Consider the following 26,136-nt stretch of genomic DNA (forward strand, 5'->3'; position numbering starts at 1 on the left):
GTTGGTTCTTCTCTCTTCAGATGCTGTTTGGTTCTTCAGGGCATCAAGCACTGGACAGTGGTGGGAAGAGAGGGCTGTGAAAACAACAGCAGTAGGAGGAAGTGTGGAGGGAAAGCAGGAGAATCTGTAGCTATGAACCCTGTCAGCCTTGTCTTTGGAAATGGAATTTGCCCCTTTGAATCATTTCTAAGGAGCAGTGGCTGTTCAGACAGAAATGCCACACTAGATTCCCTCTCTGTGTCTGGTTTACACCATGCAAACTAGTTTATAAGAATCCTTTCTCCTGCTCAGTGGGGCTCTGAGCAGCCCTGATATTTGTTTAGCTTATCTTTAAATTGCCAGATTAAGATGCAGGAACTGGATTTGGTTAACTGTTTGGATGCTGTGCTGGACAGCCTCCAGCTCTTTAAGCTACAGGAAGCCTGGCTGTGCTCAGAGGAGTTAAAAAGGTGAGCACAGGTGAGCATTTGAGAAGTTTTATCAACATCACCTAAAATTTCATTTTTGTTCAGATGCAGAAGAGGAACTAACATGACAGTTTAGATGGTCTTGAGAAGAACAAGGAGCCACCTCCTACATCCCTGCTAATGTATCATCAAGAATGGTGTGGCAGCAGGACAAGGGCAGTGCCTGTCTCCCTGTGCTGGGCACTGCTGAGGCCTCACCTCGAATCCTGAGGTCAGTTTTGGGCCCCTCAAAATAAGAGAGACATTGAAGGGCTGGAGCAGGTCCAGAGAGGGAACGAAGCTGGGGAAGGGGCTGGAGCACCAGGAGCAGTTGAGGGAGCTGGGGGGGCTCAGCCTGGAGAAAAGGAGGCTGAGGGGGGATCTTCTGGCTCTGCAGCCCCCTGACAGGAGGGGGGAGCTGGGGGGGGTGTCAGGGTCTGCTCCCAGAGAACAATGGACAGGACAAGAGCAAACAGCCTCAAGTTGTGCCAGGGGAGGTTTAGGTTGGATACTGGGGGAATTTCTTCACTGACAGGGTGGTCAGGCACAGGTGCCCAGGGCAGAGGTGGAGTCCCCATCCCTCGAGGGATTCAAAAGCCATGTGAATATGGCACCTGGGGACATGGGTTAGTGGTGGCCACGGCAGTGCTGGGTTCAGAGTTAGCCTTGAGGATCTTTGAGGGCTTTTCCAACCTAAACAATCCTGTGATTCTAACACAGACTGAAGGAATTTCAACCTTTGGTGATTCCTAAGCAGCACAGCAGGTGAGTGTGGTATCCTGCAAGCTGCTCACCTGTTAAAGTGCCTAAAAATAGCAGCTGTTGATACAGTGCCTGAGCTGGATGCTGGTTTGTAACCTTTGCTGCAGTGAGAAGCAGAGCGTGCTTGGTTGTGAGATGGTCATAAACTGATACATCTTTAACCTCCCCATCCTGGGAATCCTCCAGGAATTCCAGCAGCCCTCCAGGTGCTAATTTTTTTGCCATGAGAGATTTGTGATTAAAATATCAAATAAGATTTCTGTTCCTGGAGTGCACACCTGCCCTGTGTCCCTGTGCCCATCAGACACGGTGAGAGGTGGTGATGGTCCTGGGATACAAGAAGGAGCAGTAGCAGCAGGATAAGGAGGATGCTTTGGCCCAAATCTCATACACACTTTATCACACTGCTTTGTCTAAGCTTCATCACTGCACACACCAGCAGGCTCTGGGTCCTCACCTCAGGCTCAGCCTTCCCTTTTGTTCTGCAAAGACTTGCAGGGAGGGCTGGTGTGAGGATGATGAGCCTGGCTGACAGAGCAGATCCTAGTGGGAAAGGGGGAGGTACTGAAGTGCTGATAGGAACACAGGTGGAAGCTGGTCTTCTGTGATGACTCTGTGTCTGAATGGGCAACAGAGGCTCTTTGGTGAAAAAAGCAGTGAAAAGGATGAGTTATTCCAAACATGATGGCAAAAGGGAGGTGCAGGAAGCTCACTAGAACCTGGGTTTTCACTTTCTGCACAACCTCAAAATATGCTGTGCAAGCAGAGGAGGCTTGTATGGATCTTGCATCAGAAGTGCAGCACTGTTTGTGGTGGTGAAGCTGCAGTTGTGCTCTTCCAGCTCCTGGTCTCTCCCAGCTCCCGTGGTCTCCACTTGGACATTACATTACTCATCCTCAGAGGTGTTGTATCACCAAGCAGTTTCCATCTGGCCTGTGCTCTTCCTGCAGCCAGAGTGCCCCTGGTGTCTGCAGCATATTGTGGTGAACCCAGAGAATGCAGCATATGGGAATGGTGCTGGGAAGAGTCCAGAATGGGCTGGTTGTGTCCTTCAGCATTTGCTCTACCAGGAAGGGAATTAGGGATCTCCAACTTGGAGGAATCTCACGGAGCTTGTTTCGTGTCCTGGCTGTAAAGCAATGCTGAACCCTGCCTGGTGTAGAAAACGGATCTATTGGGTTTGGTTTGTACTGGGATCTTATTAACTGCTGCCTGACTCCTTCTCTTGTGGTTGGTTTTTGGGGTTTGGGGGATTTTTTTGTTCATTTTTCTACAAATTAAACCTTGTGTGCTGGCAAACTTGGTGATAAACAGCGTGGCCTCCTCTCCTGCTCTGCCCAGGCTCTTCAGCTGTGGAGTCAAACCTGTATCCTCCAGGGCAGAAGATGGAAAATATTTAACAGGCAGTGAAACCAGTTTGAAAGGACATTCCAGAGACCTCGTGCTTTTAAACTTGGACAGAATCCCTCTCATGTCTGGCTTGGGACCTTGAAACTGGACTGGCCATAAAGTGGTTCACGGGGCCAGACTGAAAACAGTTTTCTCTCGTCCAGACTTCCTGCTGAGACCATCGAGAGTGTCTTGGGCAGGCTCCAGGTCTGTGATTTATGGACAAACCACAAGCCAGGAATCTGCAATCTAAGCTCCTTGAGCAGCAACTGCTAAAAACATTATGGGAAGAAATGGCCACTGTTTCCAAAAGAAGAAAACTTGGGAGCCATTAATAATATTTAGCACTTCTGTGGTCCCTCACAATTGTTGATTAATCCTCCTGCTCTCCCTGTGAAGTGAGTCAGAATTATTCTTACTGTACAAATAAGGTCTGCATGGAGCTGAAATAAATTTCCTTTAAGAGACACAGTGAATCTGCATTAAGGACACAGTCCAAGACTCCAGAACCCCAGCACAAAGTGAAACAGAGGCATAAAGACAAGTACCTGCTGGGTTTGGATGAGGCAGTAAACATAAACTTAGAGCACCTTCGAGGGACTCTCTGCCTTTCATCAGAAGATTCTTACCCAGGCAGTTCTGGGTCTGCCCAAACCTTATCCCTAGGTATAAAAATTCCTGGGATTTCAGAGAATCTCTGGAAGTTTGGCTGCTTACTGGAATTATCCTCTACAAAGTCCTTTCCAGCTGTTTGTCTCCCTTATTGTTTGGGAAGAAGAGGATGGCATACTAAATCTATCTTGCCACCTGCCCAGAACTGCTCACCTCCTGATGCTTCTGGAGAGGGTTAAACATGGGGTTTCCTTTTCTTTCATCAGCAGGAAAAAAAAAAGTCATTTATTCTCCACCTGTTCTCAGAACCATCTTTTGTTTCTCCTTCACCTCCCCCTTTACACTTCACCTCCATCTTCTCTGGGACATTTTGTGGCCAACGCTGTGATTCAACACAGCCCAGGCCGGGAGGGAAGTTTCTCTGCCTGGACGCTCATGTTCCCGTTCTCCCAGGACACAAAGGTGCTCCTTTTTGCCAGAGCTCCTTCTAGCAAGGTTTCCATCTCAAATCACAAGGCCCTTCCCATTGCTCCTGGAATCAGTCTGGCATGTGAACAGGTGGGAATGGGTGAAGTCTGCCATAAGTCCTGGCTGAAATGGAAGAGCTGGCAGGAGCACAAGGACCAAAAGCTTCGGTAAGTAAATTTGTACGGACTCCTGAGGGTCTCATTGTTAATCTATTTACAGCAGCAGGGAGGATGAAAAATTGGGGGAAAAAGCAGAGTTTCCCCTGCTTTTTAAATGTGAGTGGCAACAGGTGTTGTAATGAATTGTCCATTAAATATCCATCCAATGTTATTCCAAATGTCACGACATGACCTGCAGGGGATTTGGGATCAGTTAACAAAGGAGTCTGAGGAGCCAAGCAAAGCTTGTTCTCCTTTTGCAACCCAAGAAAACAAGAGGTAACTGGGTCTAAAACCCAGACCAGAAGTAAATCAGCAAGTCAATCCTTCATGGAACTGTCCCACATTAAATCCTTAGAAAATCAAGAAGTTGGAGCTGTGTCAGGAGATAGAGGGAGATTCAACTGGAGTTTTGTCTCACTGGTGCATCTTGATTATTGGACCTGTTCTGTCTCAAGTGGTTTAGCAGATAGGTTAAAAAACAAGTGTTCAAAGCTACCTTGCAGCGTGCTGCAAGAAATCAAAGGACAGGGATTAGGTTTTTCAGTTGGGGAATTGTATTTTTACTGTGTTTAGAGATCCTTTAATGCCCAGTGTCCTTACTGAATGATGCTGATTCTCCTTGGAAATGGGCACTTCACTGCCCAGGAGAACAAGATGAATTTTGGGTTATAACCACTTGAACTTCTGCCCTGTGACTTACTGAATGGGAACATGCTTACAAGAGGAGATGAATATAGTGCCCTGTACCATCCCAAAATTCCCACTTTACCCTAAAGCAAACCAAACCACTTTTGAGGAAAATGCTGCCTTCTTGCTTGTTTGGCTCTTTCAAGACACTGTTCTGAGTACTGTGCTGAGCTCTGTCATCCAGCATGGCCAAAGTCCATGAGAAGGAAATTAACACAATAAATTAATGCAAACCCAAACTCTCCTCACTGGAATTGGCCTCTGTGGCTGCTTCTCTGATCACTGCTGACCTGGATTGATCAATTTGTATGGAAAAGCTTTAAAAATTAAGCTGGAGTTGCCAAAGAGCCACCAGTGTTACAAGTCCTAACAGAGACCAGGGGATCTGCCCTGAGACAGAGCAAAGAGAAAGTGAAATACAAATGATGACTGCAGCACACTGGGGATAAATATGAACATTATACAGAATACATAATTTGTGTATTCATAGATCTGCAGATAATCACATTTACTATAAATCCCATGGCATGGGGAATCCAAGCAGTTACTTTAAAAACCTTTTAATGTCACCTAATCGTGTTCACAAGTCCCATAATCGTTGTTTTCTGCAGAGACAACCCAAACCCACAGCATGACAGTAAATTTCCTGCCTCTCACAGCATGGATCCCAAGTGTTGCTGCTTCAGGGACCTCCCTGCACCCACACAGTTGTAACTCAGGGGTGAGTACACTTCAAATTAAGCCAAGATTTTCCTGCTGGAGTCTGAAGCACTGGGGCCCTGAGCCATATCTGACACAGAGCAGTTCCCTGCTGGGGAGGGAACGAGAATTGGTCAAAAATTGCTTGTGGAAGTCCAGTAGGTCTACGTGGAGAGCCAGACAGCCTGCCTCTGATCAGCTGCCTGATTTTGGGAGGGCTGCTTCTCCTCTCTGTGCCTGTCACTGTGGCTGTGTCCTCTGATGCTGGGAACAAACAGTGACTGGAAAACCACACCCTTGTTGTCTTTAGGAATGGTCAGAGGCCTTGAAATGCCCTGTGAGAGAGATACCTGTTTGGCAGCCAGGGTGAACCAGTAAGTGTTGGTGCTTTTGGATCCACCTTCATTGGGAATGCCACAATTCCTTTGGCTTTTGAGTGCTTTTGAGTTCAGTTTAGGGCCTTGTGCAGCCAGATGCTCCTGTGCCTGGGCTTGGTCGTGCCTCAGTACGTAACTGGAGCATTTTCAGTCTGTTTGTGCAACGGGCACTTGCAAGTCCTTGCAGGATTTTCTTCAGAGGGTTCCTAATTCCCATCAGTGCAGCAACTTGAGAAAGAACTTGAATAAACCAGCAGAAGTGTTGAAAGACACAAACCAAAGGATTTCTTCACATCAGTTTCGAGTTCTTGTACTGACGGGGGTAAATCTCCTGATGGGATTCCTTGCAGAAAATACACCCCTCAGTCCTGCCAAAACAACCATTTGTTTGCTTAAAACTCAAGGGTTTCCAGCTAAAATTGTTTGAATGCATTAAAAGTTAAATTTCTTTGCTGGAAGTGAAAACTCACTTCCAAGTGCCTCGGGAGCTTGGAAAACTTATAGCAAAAAAAATTATCTACAACTTTTAAAATGGAATGAACAGGCAATGTTTCAAAAAGAAACAGTGTCTGTTTCTTTTGGTAATGTTAAATTACGGATAGAGATATAATTATAGGAAAATGTTTATGTGTAAAGGAGACATTCTATTGATGACCATTAGAACTGATTTGTAGTTGTTAGTGAAGTGTCTGCCTTGATGTTTATGAAGCTCTGGTGTGTTCCATGTGCCACTAAACCTCTTCCCTCTGCTGCATCTTGGCCTGTTGAGAAGTGTTGCCCAGGAGGGATTTTGGTTCTTGCCACAGCTAGACCAAGCATTGAGAAAGAAATTCGGATTTCAACACAAATCACACATTCAAAATGCAAATCCAGTGTATGAACACCCCAACCCCCACTGCACCTCAGGTGATTTTATACCTGCAGACCTTTGGCCACAATTAACTGATGATCTGGAGGAAGTTATTGTTGATCCTGACTCCAAGGTAAGACTCAGTATGAGGACTTTGAGCCAGAGCTGAACGTAGTGGGAAAAAGGCTCAAGTTTTCCTGTCCGACTCCAGGGATTAAAGTACAAAATAAAAAGGCAATGGTCATTCTTTTGACAGATAAGCTTGAGCTATGTAACTGCTCACCTTGAAAATCCAGTATTTCCATAAATTTCCGTATGAGCAGCACAATAGCCATTATAACCCCAAAACATCACAGTTGTAACGGGCTGCAGCTGCACAGGTGTGCCTGACGTTTTACATGTGAAGACTTCATATATTAGAATTCTTTAAAAACACGAACAAGGAATACTACGCCGTGTGCTTTCCCCTTTCGCCGGTGTTCATCCTGGACTGGCCATTCACCTCGGCGACAGCCGGAGCCCAGGCCCTAACCAGCCGCCCCCCGGTTTGACTGGACATCCCCGCCCTAGGCCGGGGCCGTGAGGCGGCGGGGCCGCCGCCGCTTTCCGCGGCGCTCGGCTGCCCCCGGTGGCCGCCGGGCCGGGTTCGCCTCAGTAGGCGCCGGGCTGTTCTCCCGGAGGGCGAGAGTGGGATGGGGACGGGACGGGAGGAGCCACCGCCGGCCTCGTGAGGGGAACGGGAAGAGGGGAGCGAGAAGAGAGCAGCGTGTGGGGAGGGGGAGGCGGTCTCCATGGTAACCGCTGGCGGGAAGCCCGTGCGCACGCGCGGATAGGGTGAGGCCCTGTCAGCGCCCCTCCGACCGGGCCTGCGCATGCGCGCCGCGCGCGCGGCGGGACTACCGACACGGTTGGCGCCCCCGCGCATGCGCTCCGGCGGCGCACCGGGGGCTCCCCGGGCCCTGGCGGCAGGGTACGGGGAGGGCCGGCAGCCCCAGGGCGAGGCGGACAGGTCGGTCGGCTGCGAGGCGAGACGGAAAGGGACGGGACGGGACGGGATGGGACGGGACGGGCGGGCGGGGAGCGCTCAGAGCGGAGCGCGGGCGGGTGGGGTGACGTCATGACGCCTGCGCCGTCAGCGCGGCGTGGCGCCACCTGGCGGCGGGGAGGCGGCGCCGCGGGACTGGCATGGCCCTGGGGTGACGTCAGCGGTGTGACGTCAAGTACATGACGTCATCTGTGTGGCGTCACCCCGTGCTGGTTCAGGGGGATGACGAGCCCGGACCTGGGGAGGAAGCTCCTTCCCAGCTGTTAACGTGGCATTGAAGGCCAAAATTCAGGGATAGAGCAGAGGCAGAGCTGTTAAGCACAAGGAGACCTGTGTGTCAGGGGATGCCAGCGGGCACCGGCAGCTGGCAGGGTTCACTGAAAACGTAGTTTAACGTGTCCGGCCTCAAAGCAAATTTCTTTCAAGCAGTGTTACCAGGGAAAGCAGTTCTGGGGGTCTGAAGCAACGTGGAATTTCATCTTTTGCTTCCAGGCTCAGGGGCACAAGGAACTGCGTATCCAGAAGGCTGGAGAGGGATTTTGGAGAAGGGCCTGGAGTGACAGGACCAGGGGAATGGCTTCCCACTGACAGAGGGCAGGGTTAGATGGGATCTTGGGAAGGAATTCTTGTCTGTGAGGGTGGGGAGGCCCTGGCACAGGTTGCCCAGAGAAGCTGTGTCTTCCTGTGGCATCTCTGGAAGTGTCCAAGGCCAGGTTGGACAGGGCTTGGAGCAACCTGGGCTAGTGGAAGGTGTCCCTGCCCATGGCAGGGGGTGGAATGAGATGATCCTCAAGGTCCCTTCCACCCCAAACCATTTTATGGTACTGTGATATGGGCCTACCTTGAAGGGAGACAGTTTCAGCTACTTTCCTGACAACACTTTGTCCCTGACTCTGCAGACACACAAGGTACTCCTTGTCACCCTTCTGGTTTTAAATAAAGCTCTAATTACAGCTGAGCAAAACCATTTATCATTTTTACTGCCCAGTTTGACTCTAGTAAAGCCCAGAGCTCAGCCCATTGTCTCTGTATAAACTCTTAAAAATCACAGACTGGGTACAGCCCTTTTTGATGACAGAAAAGACCCTTGTGTAGGTGGCTTTTGTATCTGCCTAAAGTCCTCTTCTTCATCTCCCTCCTGGTCCCTCTTCTCCCCTTAGATTTTGGTGTTTGGATTAAAACAGCTTTCTGGGTACCAGTGTCAGAGGCAGACTGGAAACAGAAAGTGGAAGAATTGTTGCCATCAGCTTTGCATTTGGAAACTTTGGGCCTTGAGTTCTTTTGAGCCTTTGCTTTTCCCACTGGGTCAATTTTAATTACACGTTTTTTTCAAAGAAACTGTCAAACAGTAGAAAATAGGAATTTTAATAGGATATTTGAGATTACTGTGTGCTGTTGAAGCTCAGGCTGTGCTTTGGGTCCTTGGCTGTGGACAAGGCTCTTGCCCAGAGTTTCTAGAAGGAATTTTCCTGAAAGCCAAACACAGAGGAACTGCCATGGTGGTCTGAGAGCTGATCCCCTGCTGTTACTGGAGCAGTATTTACACATTCCTGAGATCACTGGGGTGATGCCAGAGCTTCCCAGATCACTCACATCAAGGCAGCCACGTATCTGGATATGGAGAAGGTGAAGGAACTAAGTGAATAAAAGGAGAAGGTGTAAAATTGTGTTTTCATAAGACTAAACCAAGCCTGTTTGTGATGGACACCGGAGGATGGAGAACAGGAATGAGAGCATGGAGACATCATAAAGCTACACTTGCACAAAGCAGAGTGTTGTGTGGTTCACTGTGGCTTTTATATGTGATTTGAGATGAGGAGAGAGCAAGTAAGTAGTTGGTATAGATTAATGAAACATTATTCTAAAAGATACTTCGTTAGATCACGTGTAGAAATCCGTGATGAGTTTGGTCATGTTTTTAAAGTGAGCATCTTCCTATTTTAGCTAATAGGGAAATCCAGATACTGTGTTAAATTTCGCTTTATATTTTGGCTCTTGTGACAATAAGCTTTGACATTTTCCTGCTACAGACATCCATACTGCTCCATTCTTGATCTGAAAAAACGACAGAATTGATTGACATGGTCACAATTATCAGTGTTGGAGTGGAGTCGGACACCTGGGACAAGGCCACAATGTGGTTGGTTTGGAAAAATGATGGGCTGTCCAAGAGTTCCCTTCTCTGGATCATCAGACAGCTCAAGCCTGGTGGTTGGTGTCTCTCCCAACTCATTTCCTAATCTAAAATACAGAAGAACAGGACAGGCAGAGAGTTAATCTCTGTGGGATGGTAACAGAAACACACATGCTCAATGACAGCTGTTTGCAGCTGCATTTTAATAATTTTAAATGCGTTTTATCGATTTTGTGGGATTTTAATTAATCATTTTGTCCCTTGATACTTCTTTAATGGTTTACAGAAGAATTACCCCCTTGATAACACAGAGCTCTCATTAAGAAGGTATTAGCTGAGTGTAGGAGCTCTGGGTTTTCATAAACTGTCTTGGCTGGTCTTAATTTTATTATCCATCTTTATTCATCAATTCCCACCTAAGCCATTTCTTTAACAGCCTGGCATAGAGCTCTGTGTGCAAGTTGAGTGTTTACTTCCCTAATTGTCCTTTTTGAAAAATCACAGTGACTTCTGCTTGCACAGGATCCAATTCCTGTGACAGAAACACCTTCAGCATCTGCTTTTTGGTGTGTTTTGGATTGCTCCTAGAAAAGGCTGTTTGCAGCAACACCAAGGGATGGATATTATAGGAATATTCACAGGATTAACAGTTCCACAGTTTGATGTAGTGGCCCTGATAGGTTTTTCTTTTGGGTTTTGATGGACATCAGAAAGATCTTTTTTGAAAGTCCTTAACTTTTCTGTCCAGGTAATTTTACCTCCTGGCTTTAATACCCTTGATTGTTTATATTCATTGTTTATTTTCATTGTTTTTAATCGGTGCAATCCAATTCCATCACCATGATGTTATTTTACATCTTTGTTTTTATTATTACTCTGATTCCTTTTCTTCCCCTGAAAACCAGGTTAGTTTTTAATAACTGTTGTTTTCTTCCTTTATTTTTGGGGGCCTCTACCGAAATGTTTTTATCGGGTCCTTAATCTCAATTGTATTTTTTTTTGATAAAATTAATAACTTGTTGTTTTCAGTCAAATCAGTTTGGTTTTTGCATCACCAGCTGCCCCTCTGGGTGATTTGGGTGCTCCTGTGTTTGCATACAACCACGAGCATTTGCACCTGAGCGACCGTTAGTGTTTATTTTTGGATTCACTTCCCCTTTGTCCTTCCAGGGGAGGTGTAAAGTGAATTTCCCATTTTGGGGACGTGCTGGTAGAGGGACATTTCGTTGTGTAAGTAGTGTTTTAAATTCATGTCTGGGATGTGACTGTGAAATGCTTTGCCATTTGCACCAGGTGCTGGCAGGGGGAGGTGTAGCCTCGAGCAGGAGTGTGAGCGTGGCACTGATGGGATAACAGGTATGGAAATGGGTGGTGCCAGGTAGACAGAGATCCTGGTCATTGCTGAAATTGCTCCTTGGAACCTGATTATGATTTTCCTACCTGTCATTTCCTTGCTTGCAGAGACTTGAGTTAATTTCTTATTCCCTGTTTTCCACATCTGGTTTTGTTATCCTGTTCTGGCACAGGAAAGCTGGCAGAGACCTGGACAAGAGGGTTGTACCTGACTCTGGATTCCTGTTTTGCACTTATATTTGTTCTCTCCTCATAGAACAAGCTCTGCTGTCCTCAGTGTTAATTTATTTGCACTTCCACAACCACAGAGACCCTGCACTGTACAGATGCAGTGTCATGTCTTTAGAAAGTCGTGATAAAGGTGTTGGTTAATGCAGAAAACAGGCTCTACTGAGGAGTCCCTAAAAGGGTGGAGGATAATGTGCTTTTTCAGAAGTTACACTGTTGACATGTCAGTTCTTCTCCATCAGTAACCTGTAGGAAGACTTTTGTTACAGGATTTGGTCTGGAAGAGTCTCCAGGGACCTCCTTCTGGTGTGGTTGCCAGAGCAAACACTGCAGAAATTCTTTCCCTGTGCTGTTTTTGGTCTGGCTTGATTGGAAGTTTTGCACCAGCCTTCAGATCTTTGGGCTGCAGCTTCCACAAAAGGAGAAGGGGGGATAAAGCTTCCAGTGCCAACCCAGCATGGTACACCCCTCATCCTGCTGCTGTCAGCACTCCCTAATTAGCAGCCTGGGGTCGTATAGGCTGTGGCAATTAGGTAATTTCTGAAGGCTGAGGTGATATCAGTCACTTTGATCCCATTCCTCGACTCTCCATTCAGTCCTGGCCAGCTTTTCAGGACTGCTAGGACCACTCCTATGTTGATCTTGCTGGTGTGGAAGCAGGAGAAGGTGGTCCTGATGAGCAGAGTGCCACCCTTCCTGCAGCAGCCCACTGTGCCTGGCACACAGGGAGAGCCCACTCCGTGCTTCCTGCCTGCTGGAGCTGGAAACCTGCAGACTGAGCACCCAACTGGGAATGAATCCAGCTGGGCTGTTTCACTGGTGGAGCTGGGAGAGGGTCTGACTGCAGGACAGGGCAGTTTGTACTCTCACCACAGGGATATGGTATGTATGGAAATCATGGAATCACAGACTGGTTTGGGTTGGAAGGGATGTTAAAGCCCATCTCATTCCACCCCCTGCCATGGGCAGGGACACCTTCCACTAGCCCAGGTTGCTCCAAGCCCTGTCCAACCTGGCCTTGGACACTTCCAGGGATGGGGCAGCCACAGCTTCTCTGGGCAGCCTGTGCCAGGGCCTCATCACCCTCACAGGAAAGAATTCCTTCCCAAGATCCCATCTAACCCTGCCCTCTGGCAGTGGGAAGACATTCCCCCTTGTCCTGGCACTGCAGGCCCTTGTAAAGTCTCTCTCCATGTTTCTTGTCAGCCCCTTCAGGTACTGAAAGACCACAATTAGGTCACCCAAAGCCTTCTCTTTTCCAGGCTGAACAATCCCAGTTCTCAGCCTTTCCTGGTACACCAGGAATACCTGGTATACCAACCATGCCAGAGGTGCTCCATCCCTCTGATCATCCTGGTGGCCACTTCTGGACTCACTCCAACAAGTCCATGTTGGAGCAAGAAATTGCTCCGAGGGTACTTTCCTTTTTTGGAATTACAAAGTCAATTTTTCTTTAAAGATGAGGAATTAAGGAGAGATACTAAGGCACCACTGCAGGGCTTGGGAGGGGAGGAGGTGTCTGCTGGCTTCAAGTTTCTTAGGCCTGTCTAGCATTGATGTACACGTTGTAGCCACACTGATGACATATTCTTGGAGGCTGAAATGGCAGGAGAATTGTTCCTGGAACAGACAGACAGCTTAAAGCAGCAAATGAGCAGGCCCAGATGTTGTGTATTTGTGTCAAGTGGTTGGACTGCTGGTGGAAATACTCTTTCAAATGTTAAAAGAGAAGCTGCTCTGGAAGGAGGGAGCAGATGTTTTACCTGTTCAGGGTTTTTTTAAGCAGATGTTTTACCTGTTGTTTGGGGTTTTTTTAAGGGTTCTATGATTTAACTAAGTAATTACAAGGTAGTAAATACAAGGCATGTAATAGGTACATACTTTTATATCATAGAATCACAGACTGGTTTGGGTTGGAAGAGACCCTAAAGCCCATCCAGTTCCACCCCCTGCCATGGGCAGGGACACCTTCCACCAGCCCAGGTTGCTCCAGGGCTGGGGCAGCCACAGCTTCTCTGGGCAACCTGTGCCAGGGCCTCCCCACTCTCACAGGGAAGAATTCCTTCCCAATATCCCATCTAACCCTGCCCTCTGGCAGTTTGAAGCCATTCCCCCTTGTGCTGTCACTACATGTTCTTGTAGTCCATCTTTTCTGTAGGCTCCCTTCAAGTTACCTGTTGAACTGGTTGAAATGATCATCAAGTTATTTTTAGACGTCTGTAATTTTATATTTTTAACCTGATAGGATCTCATCCTGCAGAGCTGAGCTGAGCAGGTCCTGAGCAATGCACCCAACTCACCTGCACAGCTCAGGTGTGTAAGTCAGTGGAACTGGCAGAGCATCATCACTGTCACCTTCCCCCTGCACCTTGGAACTCCAGCAAAAAGAGCAGTCAGCACAAAATGCACTAAATCCAACATTTTCCTTCCATTTTCCAGGTTCCATCTTTCATTCTTACTTGTCCTGCTTTGTGCCACTTTGCTGACCCACGTTTGCTTGAAGAGCACAGCCTGGCTATAGATTCAGAATCTCAGTGGATAGGTAAGTGCTGCTGATTATTTTATTTGACCACTTTTGTGATTTGTTGAGTCCTAGAATCTTCCAAAATGAATTCAATAGTATTCTGAAAGAAATTATTTTCAAAGTCATTACTTTCTGAGCCTTCCAAACTGGTGCCAAAGGTGGCTGTTAGGGGCAGCAATAGCAGAACATCAGAAATACTGAGATGTTGAACAGAGCAGGAGCCTGTAAATGCAGGTCTAGGAAGGGAGGAGTAATACAGATAAATTCTTAGTTTTATATCATTTCTATGTCTGATCTTATCTACCTGGGACAGTGAAAATTGATTGCAAATGCAAAAGCACTGATCTGTTTCGAAGTTTAATATCAGGAACTCAGCATAAATAATCTGACAGTACAGATGTTCTGTGTCAGTACAGATGTCTGTGAGAGGTATTTAAAGCCATGGAGGATGTGAGATTTGGGATTTCTCCACATGCTGTCTCCTCCTTAGAAGAAAATGGTCCATTTACAGTGGTAACTACACCAAGACTCTGTCCAGGAAAAGTAAATTTATGAACTGGCTACATAAAACTTCAGTTTCTCTCTGACAGGAAATGACTCCAAGATTCACAGCAAAATCCTCTGCTGGTTTGGGAGCCTGAGTTTAAAATAAATAAATCCATTAACATCTGTAATTGCTCACAGGAAGGGCTGACCCATGAAAGTGTGTAACCAGCATTCCTCAGCCCCTCATGGCTGCAGCCAGGCCATTTGAGAAAACAATTTAGTGTGTGTTTTTCCTGCTTTTTGAGTCCTTCTGTGCCCAGAGCTTTACTGGAGAAACTGAACCAGAGCTGCTGCCATTCCAAGTGAAACACTCCAGTTTAGGCTTGAAAGAAGCAATATAAAACCTCTGGTCAAATAGCCAGAACCATCATGAACTCAGGACTAGGAAGAAGAGGACAATCAAAATGTCTAAGAATAGAGCTCTAGTTTTAATGTTGCCTGGGAGTTGATGGCATTTCCATCTGGACATTGTACCCAGTGCTGTTCCAAGTAATCCCTGCCTACTACTGCTGTAGCTGAAAAGGTTAAGAAAGTAATTTAAAAATAATTTATTTAGTCTGTTTACCTTGTTTATGTGACAGCAGTTTGTGAAACATGGTCAGTGCCATGGTTTAATGAGTACTTAAGAGAAGAATCCAGTATGAGCAAGAGAGCTAATCCTAAGTGAGCAGCTGAGGAGGTAAAAAGAGAAAAAGGGTGAACGTTTGATACAATTGTTCTCTGACTTGTCCTTCTGAAATGCCAAAAGCTCCATTTATTTATTTCTCAAAATGAGGTTGTGCTCTCCTCTCTAGAACTGCAGTGTTTCAAAGCAGAGTTTTACACTCCAGAATCACTGCTTGAGCTGAAAAAAGGGGGTTTTTTTCCTCCTCTGCTGCTTTCACTGGTCTTGTGTTACATAAATGTAAGTAGGAATGTCTCAAATCCTGAGGACAAAAAGGAAAGTCTCAAATCCTGAGCTCCAGAACAAAAGCCTATCTTGTATCAGATACCTGCTTTGAAAGCTTTCCTCTCCTTTGCTAATGTGGCTTGGGCATATCTGCAGTACAATTATAGGGGCAGTGTTTGGGGTCAATATGTGCTTTTTCTGATCTTACTATTTCATATAAATTCTCTTCATCTTCAGAGTTCTGTCCCACGCTGCATCTGCACATGCCATCCTGCATAACCACCTGCTTTTGTTTCTTTGTTTAAGGGCTTTAATAAGTGTCTTTCTGAAGGTCTGTAGCAAATCATGGTGATCCTCTGCACAAACTGAGGTTTTTAATTCAACATCTAGAGTGCTCTAAAGAACAACTTGTGAAAGAAGGTGAGGTCTTTGGAGGGAGAACGTGCTCTGCTGAATGGCTGTGAATTAAGTGTGGAAGAATGAACTGTCAGAAGTGCCCACTCTGTCTGGTGACCTCGTTGGATTCTGGAGAAAGGACATCCCTGAGGTGTTGGAAGGGCTGATGCAAACCTGAACTGACCCTGCCCTCCACTCCTCACAGTGTCATTAGGCCACGGTGTTGCTGGGAGCTGCAAACCAATGGATGAACAGGACAGTGATTTTAAAGAGTTGTGGGCAAATATTTTGAATGGGGCGAAGAAAAAGGCTGGAGATGCTGAAACAGCAAAGAGGGCTCAGAACAGGTCAAAGAGCACCACCACAGCACGGAGCAAATTAAGAAGAGGCAAAGCTGCTGCTCAGAGCCAAACCCATCCTCACTTACCAGCAGTGAAGGAGACAAACTCGCCTCGAGATTCGGGTCCACAGGAACAAACATTGGTGCCCAAAGAAGAGGGTGATGCTGCAGCCTGTGGTGGTGAGACTGCACAAGGGGATGGAAGGAGAAGCCCTTTCCCTGCCAGCCAGATGAGCTCAGGGACCTCTGAGTGTAGCCAGAGGCCTCTGACAGGTGAGTGAACCAAAACAGCTCAGTTTTGACTGAAAAGACTCTCTGATTCAGTAGAGGTCTTGAGAAGTCCAGCTGGAGGGGACACACAGCAGCACTGATGGAAGCAGGTTTGCACCTTGTCTTTCCACCTGTGTTTACCTACTTAGGTTCATCTTGGGGTTTAGCGTAGGAGTGTGCTCTGTGCTGCAGGCAGAAGATGTCCCTCAGTAAGGTGAAGCCTTGGTACAAAGTGATGTGTTGGACAGTCATTATTCACTGGTTTTTACAGTGTCAGAATTGAGAAAAACACCTTAAAATCTTCTCAAAGCAAGCTTAGAATATATTGAAGTGCTTTTTCACTCAGTGCATCGTGGTATGGTGAAATCCACTGCCACTGGATGTTGTCAAGGGCAAAAATATGAATCAGTTGAGAGGCATTGGATTAATACATGAAGGATTGATCCTTCAGTAGTTATTAAACATGATGGCCAGAAGGCAGTCACCTTAAACTGATAAATTAGGTCAGGAACAGGACATTGTGCACGGGGAGCACTGGGGAGAGCAGGGCTGTGGGACTGCCTTCCTTGTTCTCACCAGTAACCTTCAGGCAAGGTCTTCCTTAATATTCCTCCCTCTAAAAGGGATATAGAGGTATCCAAACTCCACTGCAGCACAGAAGCCTGATGATGTTACTGTGGTTATCAAGTATAAAGTCAGTAAATTGTTCACATCTTCTCTAAGAATGGCTGTTGCAGAACCTGACCCGGCCCAGGCTGCCATCAGGGAAGGGCTTCCCAGCAGCTCTCAGCGTGTTTTGAAGACTGACTGGTAAAACTGGTGTTTTCTCCCCCTCTAGTAAACACCCCGAGTGGCTGTTCCCAGACAACATTACCCTTCCTTCCTGCCACACAGCCAGGAACCTGCTCCTCACCCACCTCGAAGGTGCAGCTGCCGGCGGGGCCGAAGGTGCGGGTGGCAGAGCTGGTGGTGGAGAGAATGCAGCAGTTCAAGAGGGTGGCACCTGAGCAGCTGAAACTCAGCACAGATGGGAGTGTGCCAAGGGCTGCAGCCAGTGGGGATTTCCCTGATGGAAGCCAGGAGCAGAACCCTCCAGAGGATGGTGCGTTTCTGCTCTTAGCTCTGCTGTGTGTGGAATGAGTGGCTGGTGAGAGTGGTTGCATGAGGAGCAGTCCTGCATTCCTGGGCTTTTGTTCCTTGCTGGCCTAGTGGCTTTTTGTGCAGCACTGAATAAATCACTCCAGATCCCGAGAGAACTTTGTTGTTAAAGGACTATCCATGCTTTTCTCCCCAGATCTTCTTTAAGGCTGAATTAACCTCATGTAGATTCTGGAGGGATCTTCTTGGAAACAGGCTGAAATTCCAACAGGATCAGTGAACTTGGTCATCCTCCCCTTGGGACAGTATTAGGCAGTTGTTAGGTAAATGTGGCTCCTAGGTAGCCCCATCTTTGGTAGAGCTCCAGGCACTCAGCAAGATGATATATTCTGTGCAGGTGAATTGACTTCACAGCAGTTTTACTCTGTTTGGTTCTTCATAGATCAAGTCCTTCTTGCTTCTGTATGGACATGAAAGTCTGCTGTGTTATACATGTGATGTATAAGATCCCACGTTCTCCCCAGAAACTTCAGCCCAAACTGACCCTTCACTGGCTCTGACACTGCAGCAAATTGCCCCCTCCTGCCCCTGGGCCAGTGCAGTCCTGGAGTGTTTGAAGGGTGAAGATGCAAGAGAAAGATTGCAGTTAATCTCTGTGTGTCTAGTTCAGTAAGCTAACAATCATGAGTATAATGGCTCCTCACCTTTCAGACAGGATTTTTAGCTTTCTCTCTTAGACCATCTCTCCCTTCTTTGCCAGATACCCACCAGCTCCCATCCGTGGAACACGATGGTGCTCTGGCTTTGGCTCTTCAGCAGGAAAGCAAAGAGGAAGCCATGGCAAGCCTGGAGGATGCAGGGTTGTTCTTTTGCCAGATCTGCCAGAAGGATCTCTCGGCCATGAACACGACACGACGGGAGCAGCACGTCAACAGGTGAAACACCAGCACAAGGTGTCCTGTCCACATGCAGTCCCCACACACTCCTCACTCAGCTCAGCCATGAAAGAACACAGGGGCTGGGATTCTGTGTAGTGGCCTTGACCTTTATGGCCTGAATTAACAAGTCCTTTTGATCTGAAAGCAGAGGCTTGATTGTGTTGCCCTGCAGGGCTTCTGTGTCAGCCAGGCCAATGCTGCTTTCATCAGCAGTGTGGCAGAGGAGCTGCCATTACAAGTGAACTTGGGGATCTTAAAGCTCTTTTCAACCCTAAGAATTCTATTAATGAGGACCCCCTAACGCAGATTTTGAGATCTACCAATTTCAGTAACAAAGTCACATTTGCTCCATTTTGCTAAAATTTGTCTAAGGACATCTGGTGTGTCACGGTGTATCTGAGCTGTTTGCTGAGGGAAAGGTGATACTATTCAGAGAGGTGACTAAATTGAAATTACTGCCCTTAATTTTACAGTTTCCTTAGTGGTAAATATAAAATACAATTAATATATTATGTACAGACAACTCTTTGGAAATTAAAACTCTGTGCTTCTCTGTTGTGAAAGCATCAGAAACAGCACATTTGAATGACTGTAAATTCCTAATTTGAGCACTTTCAGAAGGCAGGAGTGATGTAAGTTGTCCACTCCTGTATCACATTACTGAGTGGCTCCTGTTCTTCAGGGTTGTTTGCTCCTGCAGCTTTTGAGGTGTTATTGCTGTTTCTGTCTCCAGACATTTACTGCAGCTTGAGAGGACAGAGGCTCTAAAACAGTGACAGTGTGTCAGAAATGCTTTTTGGAAAGTTGGTCTGCTTTCTGAACTATTAAGCATATTGAGGTTACAAGCTTATATTAGCCATGGATTTTTTGATAGCAGTCTTCATCGCAAGAGGTGAAGCTGTAGATGGACAGAGGTACTGGCAAACCAGTAATCACCAGTGCTAGTACCTCAGATGAATGGTCTCAGCACAGCCCTGTGTGTGTCATTACCTAATCAGGGAGTGACTTTTGTAATAGGTCCTGCAGACCCAGGATTTCACACCCTGAATGTCTTTGGAGAGGACAGAAAAAGAACAAGTACAATTTTTACATAGTTTTGGCCTACAGAAATTATTAGAAGTTGATCGTGCTGCACTCTGGAGTGTGATGTTAATTCAACTGCTCCCTTCTCTGTTAAGAGGTGTTTTTAAGTTAGCTGAAATGTTAGAATGAGTGCAGAGAGGGATTAGGTGATGACAAACAGTGGAATGTGTTGCTCAGAGAGGTGGTGGACTCCCTATTCCTAGAGATGTTCAAGAACAGGCTGGACAGGGCTTGGAGCAACCTGATCTAGTGGAAGGTGTCCCTGCCATGGGCAGGGGGTGGAACTGGCTGATCTTTAAGGTCCCTTCCAGCCCAAACCAGTCTGGGGTTCTGTGATTCTGAGGTTGTTACCTGCACTTGCCTTTAAGCAATATGTTTAATATGCCTGTGAGGCCATAATCTGCATGTGACTGTTACATGTCATGTTCGTCACAGAGGTGACTCTTGGTTCTTTAGGGGGTGTTTCTGGCTGTTACACATGACTGTGCTTCCTTTAATATGGTTTAAATCTTAGTGTGGACAGCTTTAAAGTCTCCATAGGTAAGCTTTGCCATGGTCTCACAGGTGTCTGGATGAGATGGAGGAAGCACAGATGTCATCCTCCAGCAAACCAGTGGTCCCTGAATGTCCCATCTGTGGGAAGCAGTTCCAAACCCCACAGAGCAGAGTCAGTCACCTGAAACGCTGTGCTGTGGAGATGGATGTTCCTCCTAATCTGCTTCTTCAGGCAGTGCAGCTGCAGGTGGCCACACTTGGTGATGCACCTCTTCACTGTCCCAGGTAAGCTGGTAGAAATAAAAGGTGCTGGTTACTTCCTTTGGCCTGGGGAGAACAGTTAATGCCAGGCTGACTCACACGCTGGGTGAGCCCTGAGCCCAAAGAAGCTCAAAGAAGGTTGCCCAGTACCAGGTGAGGAAGATGTGGTCGTTAGTTGGGAGAAATCATCTTGCTTTCCCTCAGAGGAGGTCAGGTGGTAGATGACTTTAAAAGCCAGCAGGCAGGAGCAAAATGGGGTGTTAATGACCTTACACTGGTTTGTCAGAATTATTTGTGCTCTCTGAGGCAATTACTCAGTAGAGCTGAATGGTGTTTGAGCTGATTGAGCAAACCACAGGGTACAAGTGTGCAGGCTCTCCTGAGATCTGCGGTGTCTCTGCCTCAGCTCCTTGGCTCGTGGCTGTCCCAGGAATGTGCTTTCACCCTGAGCCAGAGAGGAAGCAGACGTGATGTTTTGGAATGTGAATATGTGTTTTGGTACAGAGCTGCATCTGCTCATTTGGATTTGAGCAGAATCTTCAGAGTGCAGCAAGTGGGGCCTGAGTAGAGGGGCTCATAAGTCCCTTTGTGCAGAGGAGGGATTGCCTGTTCCCTGTGGAAGCAGAGGAGTGGGGAAGCATTTTCTAGGGATCTTGGTTTTGCCCTGCTTCAGCTTGTTTGTTCCCCTATGGTACAAAAAACCATTCCAGGTGGAGATAGCAATGTTACATCAGCACTGTGGCCTTGTGCTTACCTTTCCAAAATAATACTTTCTCTAAATTACTCTTAAGTTGCATGAATGATAAGAAATCCTTTGCTCTCTGCTAGGAAAGAAAGTACTGAATGGTTTTTATTATGCTTGATATGGGAACCTCTCTGAGCAAGCAGAGCAGCTGGTCTGGAGTGTTTCTTGTCTCTGATCCAGTCACATTAACTGGGGCTTCCTGCTGCATTCTTGGATTTCAGCAATCAGCCGAGCAGGGCAAAGCGAAAAGGCTCCTCCAACGAGGACTCAAAGAAAACACAGAAGAGGGCCAAAATGGAGCCTAAGGATGAAGATTTGCAGGTTGCCATGGCAATGTCACGCTCTCTGTTGGAGCAGGAAAAGCAGGAGCAAGCAAGATCCGTTACAAATGTGAAACCAGTGGCTGCTTTCCCAATCAAATGGAAGCCAGGATCAGGTATGTGTTACAGTGAGTTAGTGTCAGAGGCTGTGCTATTGCAGGAGTAATTGCCACAGCCTGCTCTCCACCAAAACCTTCCTGTTGGGTGCAGGAGGGATGGCAGCCCTGCCTCTGTTTTATTGAAGCTGTCAGAGCTTCCACAATATGCAGTATCCACACACAGTCAGGAGCAGCAGCAGGATGTCCCTGGGTTTCAGTGAAATCCCTGGGGAATCTTGTGCTTGTTTTCACCGATTGGTTGTTTTGAATCCTTAAGTATTCTTAAGATAAGCTGTTGTTTTTCGTAAACTGTGAGAAGGAATAACATGAAAAGGTCATTTTTTGCTATTCCAGTAGATTTTTTGCTGTTCCTCCTGCTGCAGCCTGGATTAATGCAGTTTTTTCAGCGTTCTCTCTTATCTCTGTGTCCTTTCTGCAGTGGACATGTGTGTACACTACATTTTGTTGAGCATGTGCCTCACTGTGTCAGCATGCAGAAGGGTTTAGAAAGGCAGAAAAATGGCAGGGGAGAGCACTGAAAGCTGTAGAGAGGGAAGATTTCATGACCCTGCTCAGGTCTCCTCCTGCCAATAAGTACTCCCAGTTGGATTTGGGGTTGGCCAACAAGACACAGGATTTCCAAATGGAAGCTGCTCAGCATGTGTGTGAGCTGTGGTTTGACATCCATGAACAGAACACAAGAAAAGGAGTCCATGGATTTGTTGGTGGTTTTCCCTCCCTTTTTATGCCTGACTGCCATACAGGCAACACCCCATGGGTCTGGGAGGTGGACTGCATGGCTATCAATGGCTTCCATAAGGATCAGATTTTGCAGAGATGTGAAAGCCCTCGACATGCAGCAGAGCAGTGTGAGGAGGAGTCACCCTTCTCCACAGTTCATTTCTCCCGTGAGGGTGATGTGTGGCTCCAGACCTGCAGAAATCTTGCTGTGTTCAGCTTTTAGCTGCCTTTGGGTCATCACTGAGTACAGCTGAAGGAGCTGGTGTGTTGATCTCCCCTGCCCTGTGTGTTCAGCTGTTTGTTTACTTGGGTTCCTCTTCTTTTCAAAGAGAAGAAGCGGCGTAGGAGAGGCCCGGCTGCCCCTCCGCCGCTGCTGCTGCAGGACCCGGAGAAGGTGCGCAGGAGGATCCAGGAGCGGGTGGCTATGCTGCTTGCAGAAGAGGTGGAATTCCCTCCCACCCCCCAGCTTCCCATTAGCAAGATTTTGGAGGGTGAATCTGGGAAAGCAGCCTGGCTCTTGCCATTGTCCAAAGCCAAGGAGTGCTTTTTATGGAAGATCAGTGCTCTGACAGGACCCTGTGACCCCGAATCGTTCTACACTGCTGCACTGACCCCTCCAATTGTGCCTTGGAAGCCTGTGCAGGTGGGATGCTCTGTTGTCCTTGCTTTGATATATGTGTGCACATATCCCTGTATCCCTTCTGTTTCCTCATTTGGGATTTAAACAAGTGATCCCTGCTCTGCACACTCACTGCTCGTGCCCTGTTCTCCCCTGCTTTTACAGGGTTTTGGGATCTTGAACTCTATTTCTCCCTTTGGGAAGGAGACCAAGGCTCACGTTACCACACTATTCCTTGAGCTTTCAGAAAATAAAACTGATGGGAACAGAGAGTACTGAGTAAAGGGACCCCATCCTGCTCATTGTGCCCCTAGTTCGTCCATGTTTACAGCAGCCTGGCTTTTATTTTCCTTCTTGGCACTTTTCTCTGGTCAATCCTAGTGTGAGCTTTGCTCCTGTGTTGCACTAAGCAAGGATCTGGGTGAAAATATTGAACTGAAGACTGATATTTTCTAGCACAGAGAGGTATGAGTGCCTGGAGTTGTAAAATAAAGCATTTGCACTTCAGGCTTTCCTTATGCATCCCACTGCCTCTCGGTGCGTGTGAGCTTTGATCCAGTTTTCAGTTCCAGTGTTTCATTCTGGGTTCACCTGGATCTGACTCTTTTAGTGCTCTGTATTTTTATAAAAAGTGCCCACAAAAACAGACAAAGCTCTTTCAGTCTCTCCAAGAAGGATATCACTTCCCTTCCTTCTCTCTTTCTTCCCTTGAATTATTTGGTGCTTCTGTTCAAAAAGTACTGTGCATATATAGGTGCTTTGTTTAATACTTCTTCCCTAGTCAAAGCCCAGTGTTTCTCTGGATTGTTGCAGGTTGGAGCTGGAGTGGGTGGAGGGACTTCATTCTATGAAGAGTTTTGACCTTCGTTCAAGCCAAAAACTGCCACAGAAGTTTAAAAATAAAAAGTAGGAAGGTCTTTAAAATCATGGCAAGAGTGTGTTTTCCCTCTGATTCTTTCCATTCAGAGAAATGGCTAAACCATTTTTCTTAAAAATAAACAAACTCTTTTTATTGGGAAACAGAGTCCAAACCTGGAAAATATCTGCTCCAAGGTGAAAGTTTGATTTAGTTACACGTAACTGCAAAAGCATTTCAGAACTCAGAACAGAAGCACCTGGAGAGCTTGAGCTGGGACTGTTGCAGGCACTCCAGCTGTAATGAAATATTTAGAGGATGGACTGGGAGAATTTCCTCAAGCCTTTCTCTCTGCTTGGCAGTTGCCTGCAAAGAGAAACCAACTTCCTGGAGAAACCAACTTTTCTGTTATAGTTTTCTTTCTTCTGTTCAGAGCTGTCTTATCTCTGGAGAGTCCTTCATAAAACTGCAGAGAGCTGTTCCTCAGAAGCCCCTGTACCTGGGGAATGCTCTGTGATCCTTCATAGATGTTTCAAAAGTAAGAAGTAGAGACCGTACTCTGAGCTCTGCAAATATATAAAACAGGACCTAATTTATTGGTATCTTTTTTTCCCTCCTCTTTTGATCAGAATGAGAAGCCAGAGAACCTTGTGCCATCGGTGGGATCTCATCAGCCAGAAGTATCCCAGCAAATTCAGCCTCACCTCAGTTCTCAGGAACTCACTTGCACAGAAACTGGAGGCCAAACTTCTGATGAATCCAAGCCAGGCCCTGAAGGAGATGGGCAGTTTTTATCTCCCAGCCAGAAGGATGTTCAGACTCTGCAGGACCTGGTAGAGTTGGCCAGGGAAGGACTTACCCTTACTCAGTGGAACCTTGATGTTGGCCACGTTCAGGCAGCAGAGCAGCCAGGTGAGTTCTGGCAGCCTTTGAGCCCTGTCCCTGGTTCCTTCAGCCTCACAGGGCCACACTTACACTGGGCTAAGTCAGAGAGCCATGACAGCACCCACAGGTTGACGGTGTTGATCCGAGAGGTGTTTTTGTGGGGGCACATTTTCCTACAATAAGCTTTAGATGTAATCAACTTGACATTTCTGAAATGATTCATAAATCCCAGCATTTAAGAGAACTGCTGGACAGCAGGTGCTAAATTTTATTTTTGAATTCCCTTAAAGATAACAAGTATTTTCTGCCAGGAGGGAGTCTGGATGTGTTCAACAGCTGGAACAAAATCCTCATCCCTGCTTATCTTGGGCCTACAAGAGAGATGGAAAGGGACTTTGTACAAGGGCATGCAGTGATAGGACAAGGGGAATTGGCTTCACACTGAAGGAGGGTATATTTAGATTAGATATTGGGAAGGAATTCTTCCCTGTGAGGACGGAGAGGCCCTGGCACAGGTTGCCCAGAGAAGCTGTGGCTGCCCCATCCCTGGAAGTGTCCAAGGCCAGGTTGGACAGGGCTTGGAGCAACCTGGGACAGTGGAAGGTGTCCCTGCCCATGGCAGGGGATGGAATGAGACGGGCTTTAAGATCCCTTCCAGCCCAAACCATTCCCTGATTCCATGATTGTATCTGGACAGCCTTTCTGTTGTGTGCACTGTCTTTTCAGGTCTTGAGACAATCGGATGAGAGATGCACAAGAGGGGTGATTTTATGTTGGCCATGGATTACCCAAACCTGGAGTTTATCTGTACCTATACAGGGTTGAAAAAAGTACCAACATCTGGAATTCCTCTATGGGCAGCTCTCTAATGTCCCCAGTCACAGTTGCATGTGGTGCCCAACTGCACATTTCAAGGTCACTAGTACCCCTTGAAGTGGTCTGGCTGTTCAGCAGAATGTGTTGTGTGTCCTGTTCACCTGGGAAAGAGAACATGGTTCCTCAGCTCACCTGTCTGCATTTGCACTTGGATATAATATTCCTCACTTCCCCTGCTAAACTGCAGCAAATGATCCCTGGTCCTATAATGTATATAAATAACAGCTGAATGGTGCTTGGGTACCCACAGCCTGTCACAGCCCAGAGCCAAACCCTCCAAAAAGGCACAAGGGAGAGGCTGAGCCTTCAACATAGCCAGGCTGGTTATAGCAGCTGTCACAGCAAGGATCCTGTTAGGAGTTCTTAGGTCACTCTGGCTCACAAAGAAGTTGTATGTGATTTGTGATGTGCATTTTCTTCCCTGAGGAGAAGAACTGAGTCCCAGTGATCCTCCACAGAGTGGCTTTGTGCCCCCATCCAAAGAGAGGAGCCTCCTCAGGAGCAGCAGTAAAAGAGTAAGGACAAGCCTTTTTTTCTCCACTTTTTATGTATTTGTTTATAACAATAAAAAGGAAGCTATAGCATTTGTTCAATTCTTACAAATGTGGACTATTTCCCATTCCTTTCTGTGGAAACCAAGAGGTGCTTAAGGTTCACAGTGATTGAGGACACCTGGGGGGTTTTCACTGATGCCTGGGAGTTTCCTGTGCTTTTTCCAAGCATCCTGTGGGTTTTTCAGTGTCTGTCCTGTCTGACGAGTGATGATTTAGAATTCCAGGTAACAGGAGGCCAAGCTGTGCAGGTTAAAGAATTATGTTATAGCATTGAGAGTGTTTGCAGCATGTTAGGCAGGACTCTGGTTATCCAAGAGAAAACTGGCTGCAGCCCAGGAGAGACAGAGATGAGGATTTTCCTTTCAAGCCTGTAGTGTCCTGTAGAGCCCAT

General features: G+C 46.9%; 1 protein-coding gene and 1 long non-coding RNA gene across 6 annotated transcripts in view; one reads left to right on the forward strand and one right to left on the reverse strand.

The window, feature by feature from the left end:
• Nucleotides 1-5,069: 5,069 nt before the first annotated feature.
• Nucleotides 5,070-7,319, reverse strand: LOC135422961 (uncharacterized). Of its 2 annotated transcripts, XR_010434661.1 has the most exons (4): nt 6,735-7,319; nt 6,520-6,656; nt 6,257-6,407; nt 5,070-5,969 (listed from the first exon to the last, which is right to left on the reverse strand). It is a non-coding gene; the product is annotated as an uncharacterized LOC135422961 (long non-coding RNA). The 2 variants fall into 2 exon arrangements; XR_010434662.1 differs by lacking the exon at nt 6,520-6,656.
• An 8-nt stretch (nt 7,320-7,327) lies between these two features.
• The window catches only part of SLX4 (SLX4 structure-specific endonuclease subunit), a 30,594-nt gene continuing 11,785 nt past the window's right edge, over nt 7,328-26,136 (forward strand). The window contains exons 1-10 of one of the 4 annotated variants that reach the window (XM_064672623.1): nt 7,328-7,460; nt 13,651-13,753; nt 15,477-16,179; nt 17,015-17,278; nt 18,035-18,209; nt 19,860-20,075; nt 21,018-21,232; nt 22,285-22,598; nt 24,060-24,342; nt 25,618-25,706. In XM_064672623.1, coding sequence (XP_064528693.1) covers nt 15,810-16,179; nt 17,015-17,278; nt 18,035-18,209; nt 19,860-20,075; nt 21,018-21,232; nt 22,285-22,598; nt 24,060-24,342; nt 25,618-25,706 — 1,926 coding nt within the window. In that variant the 5' untranslated portion in view covers nt 7,328-7,460; nt 13,651-13,753; nt 15,477-15,809. Of the gene's footprint in view, nt 7,461-13,300; nt 13,525-13,650; nt 13,754-15,476; nt 16,180-17,014; nt 17,279-18,034; nt 18,210-19,859; nt 20,076-21,017; nt 21,233-22,284; nt 22,599-24,059; nt 24,343-25,617; nt 25,707-26,136 lie in introns of those variants that run through there. The other 3 variants (XM_064672625.1, XM_064672624.1, XM_064672626.1) reach the window with 3 other exon arrangements.

This window comes from Pseudopipra pipra, chromosome 16 (genome assembly GCF_036250125.1).
Source record: "Pseudopipra pipra isolate bDixPip1 chromosome 16, bDixPip1.hap1, whole genome shotgun sequence".
Classification (NCBI taxonomy): domain Eukaryota; kingdom Metazoa; phylum Chordata; class Aves; order Passeriformes; family Pipridae; genus Pseudopipra; species Pseudopipra pipra.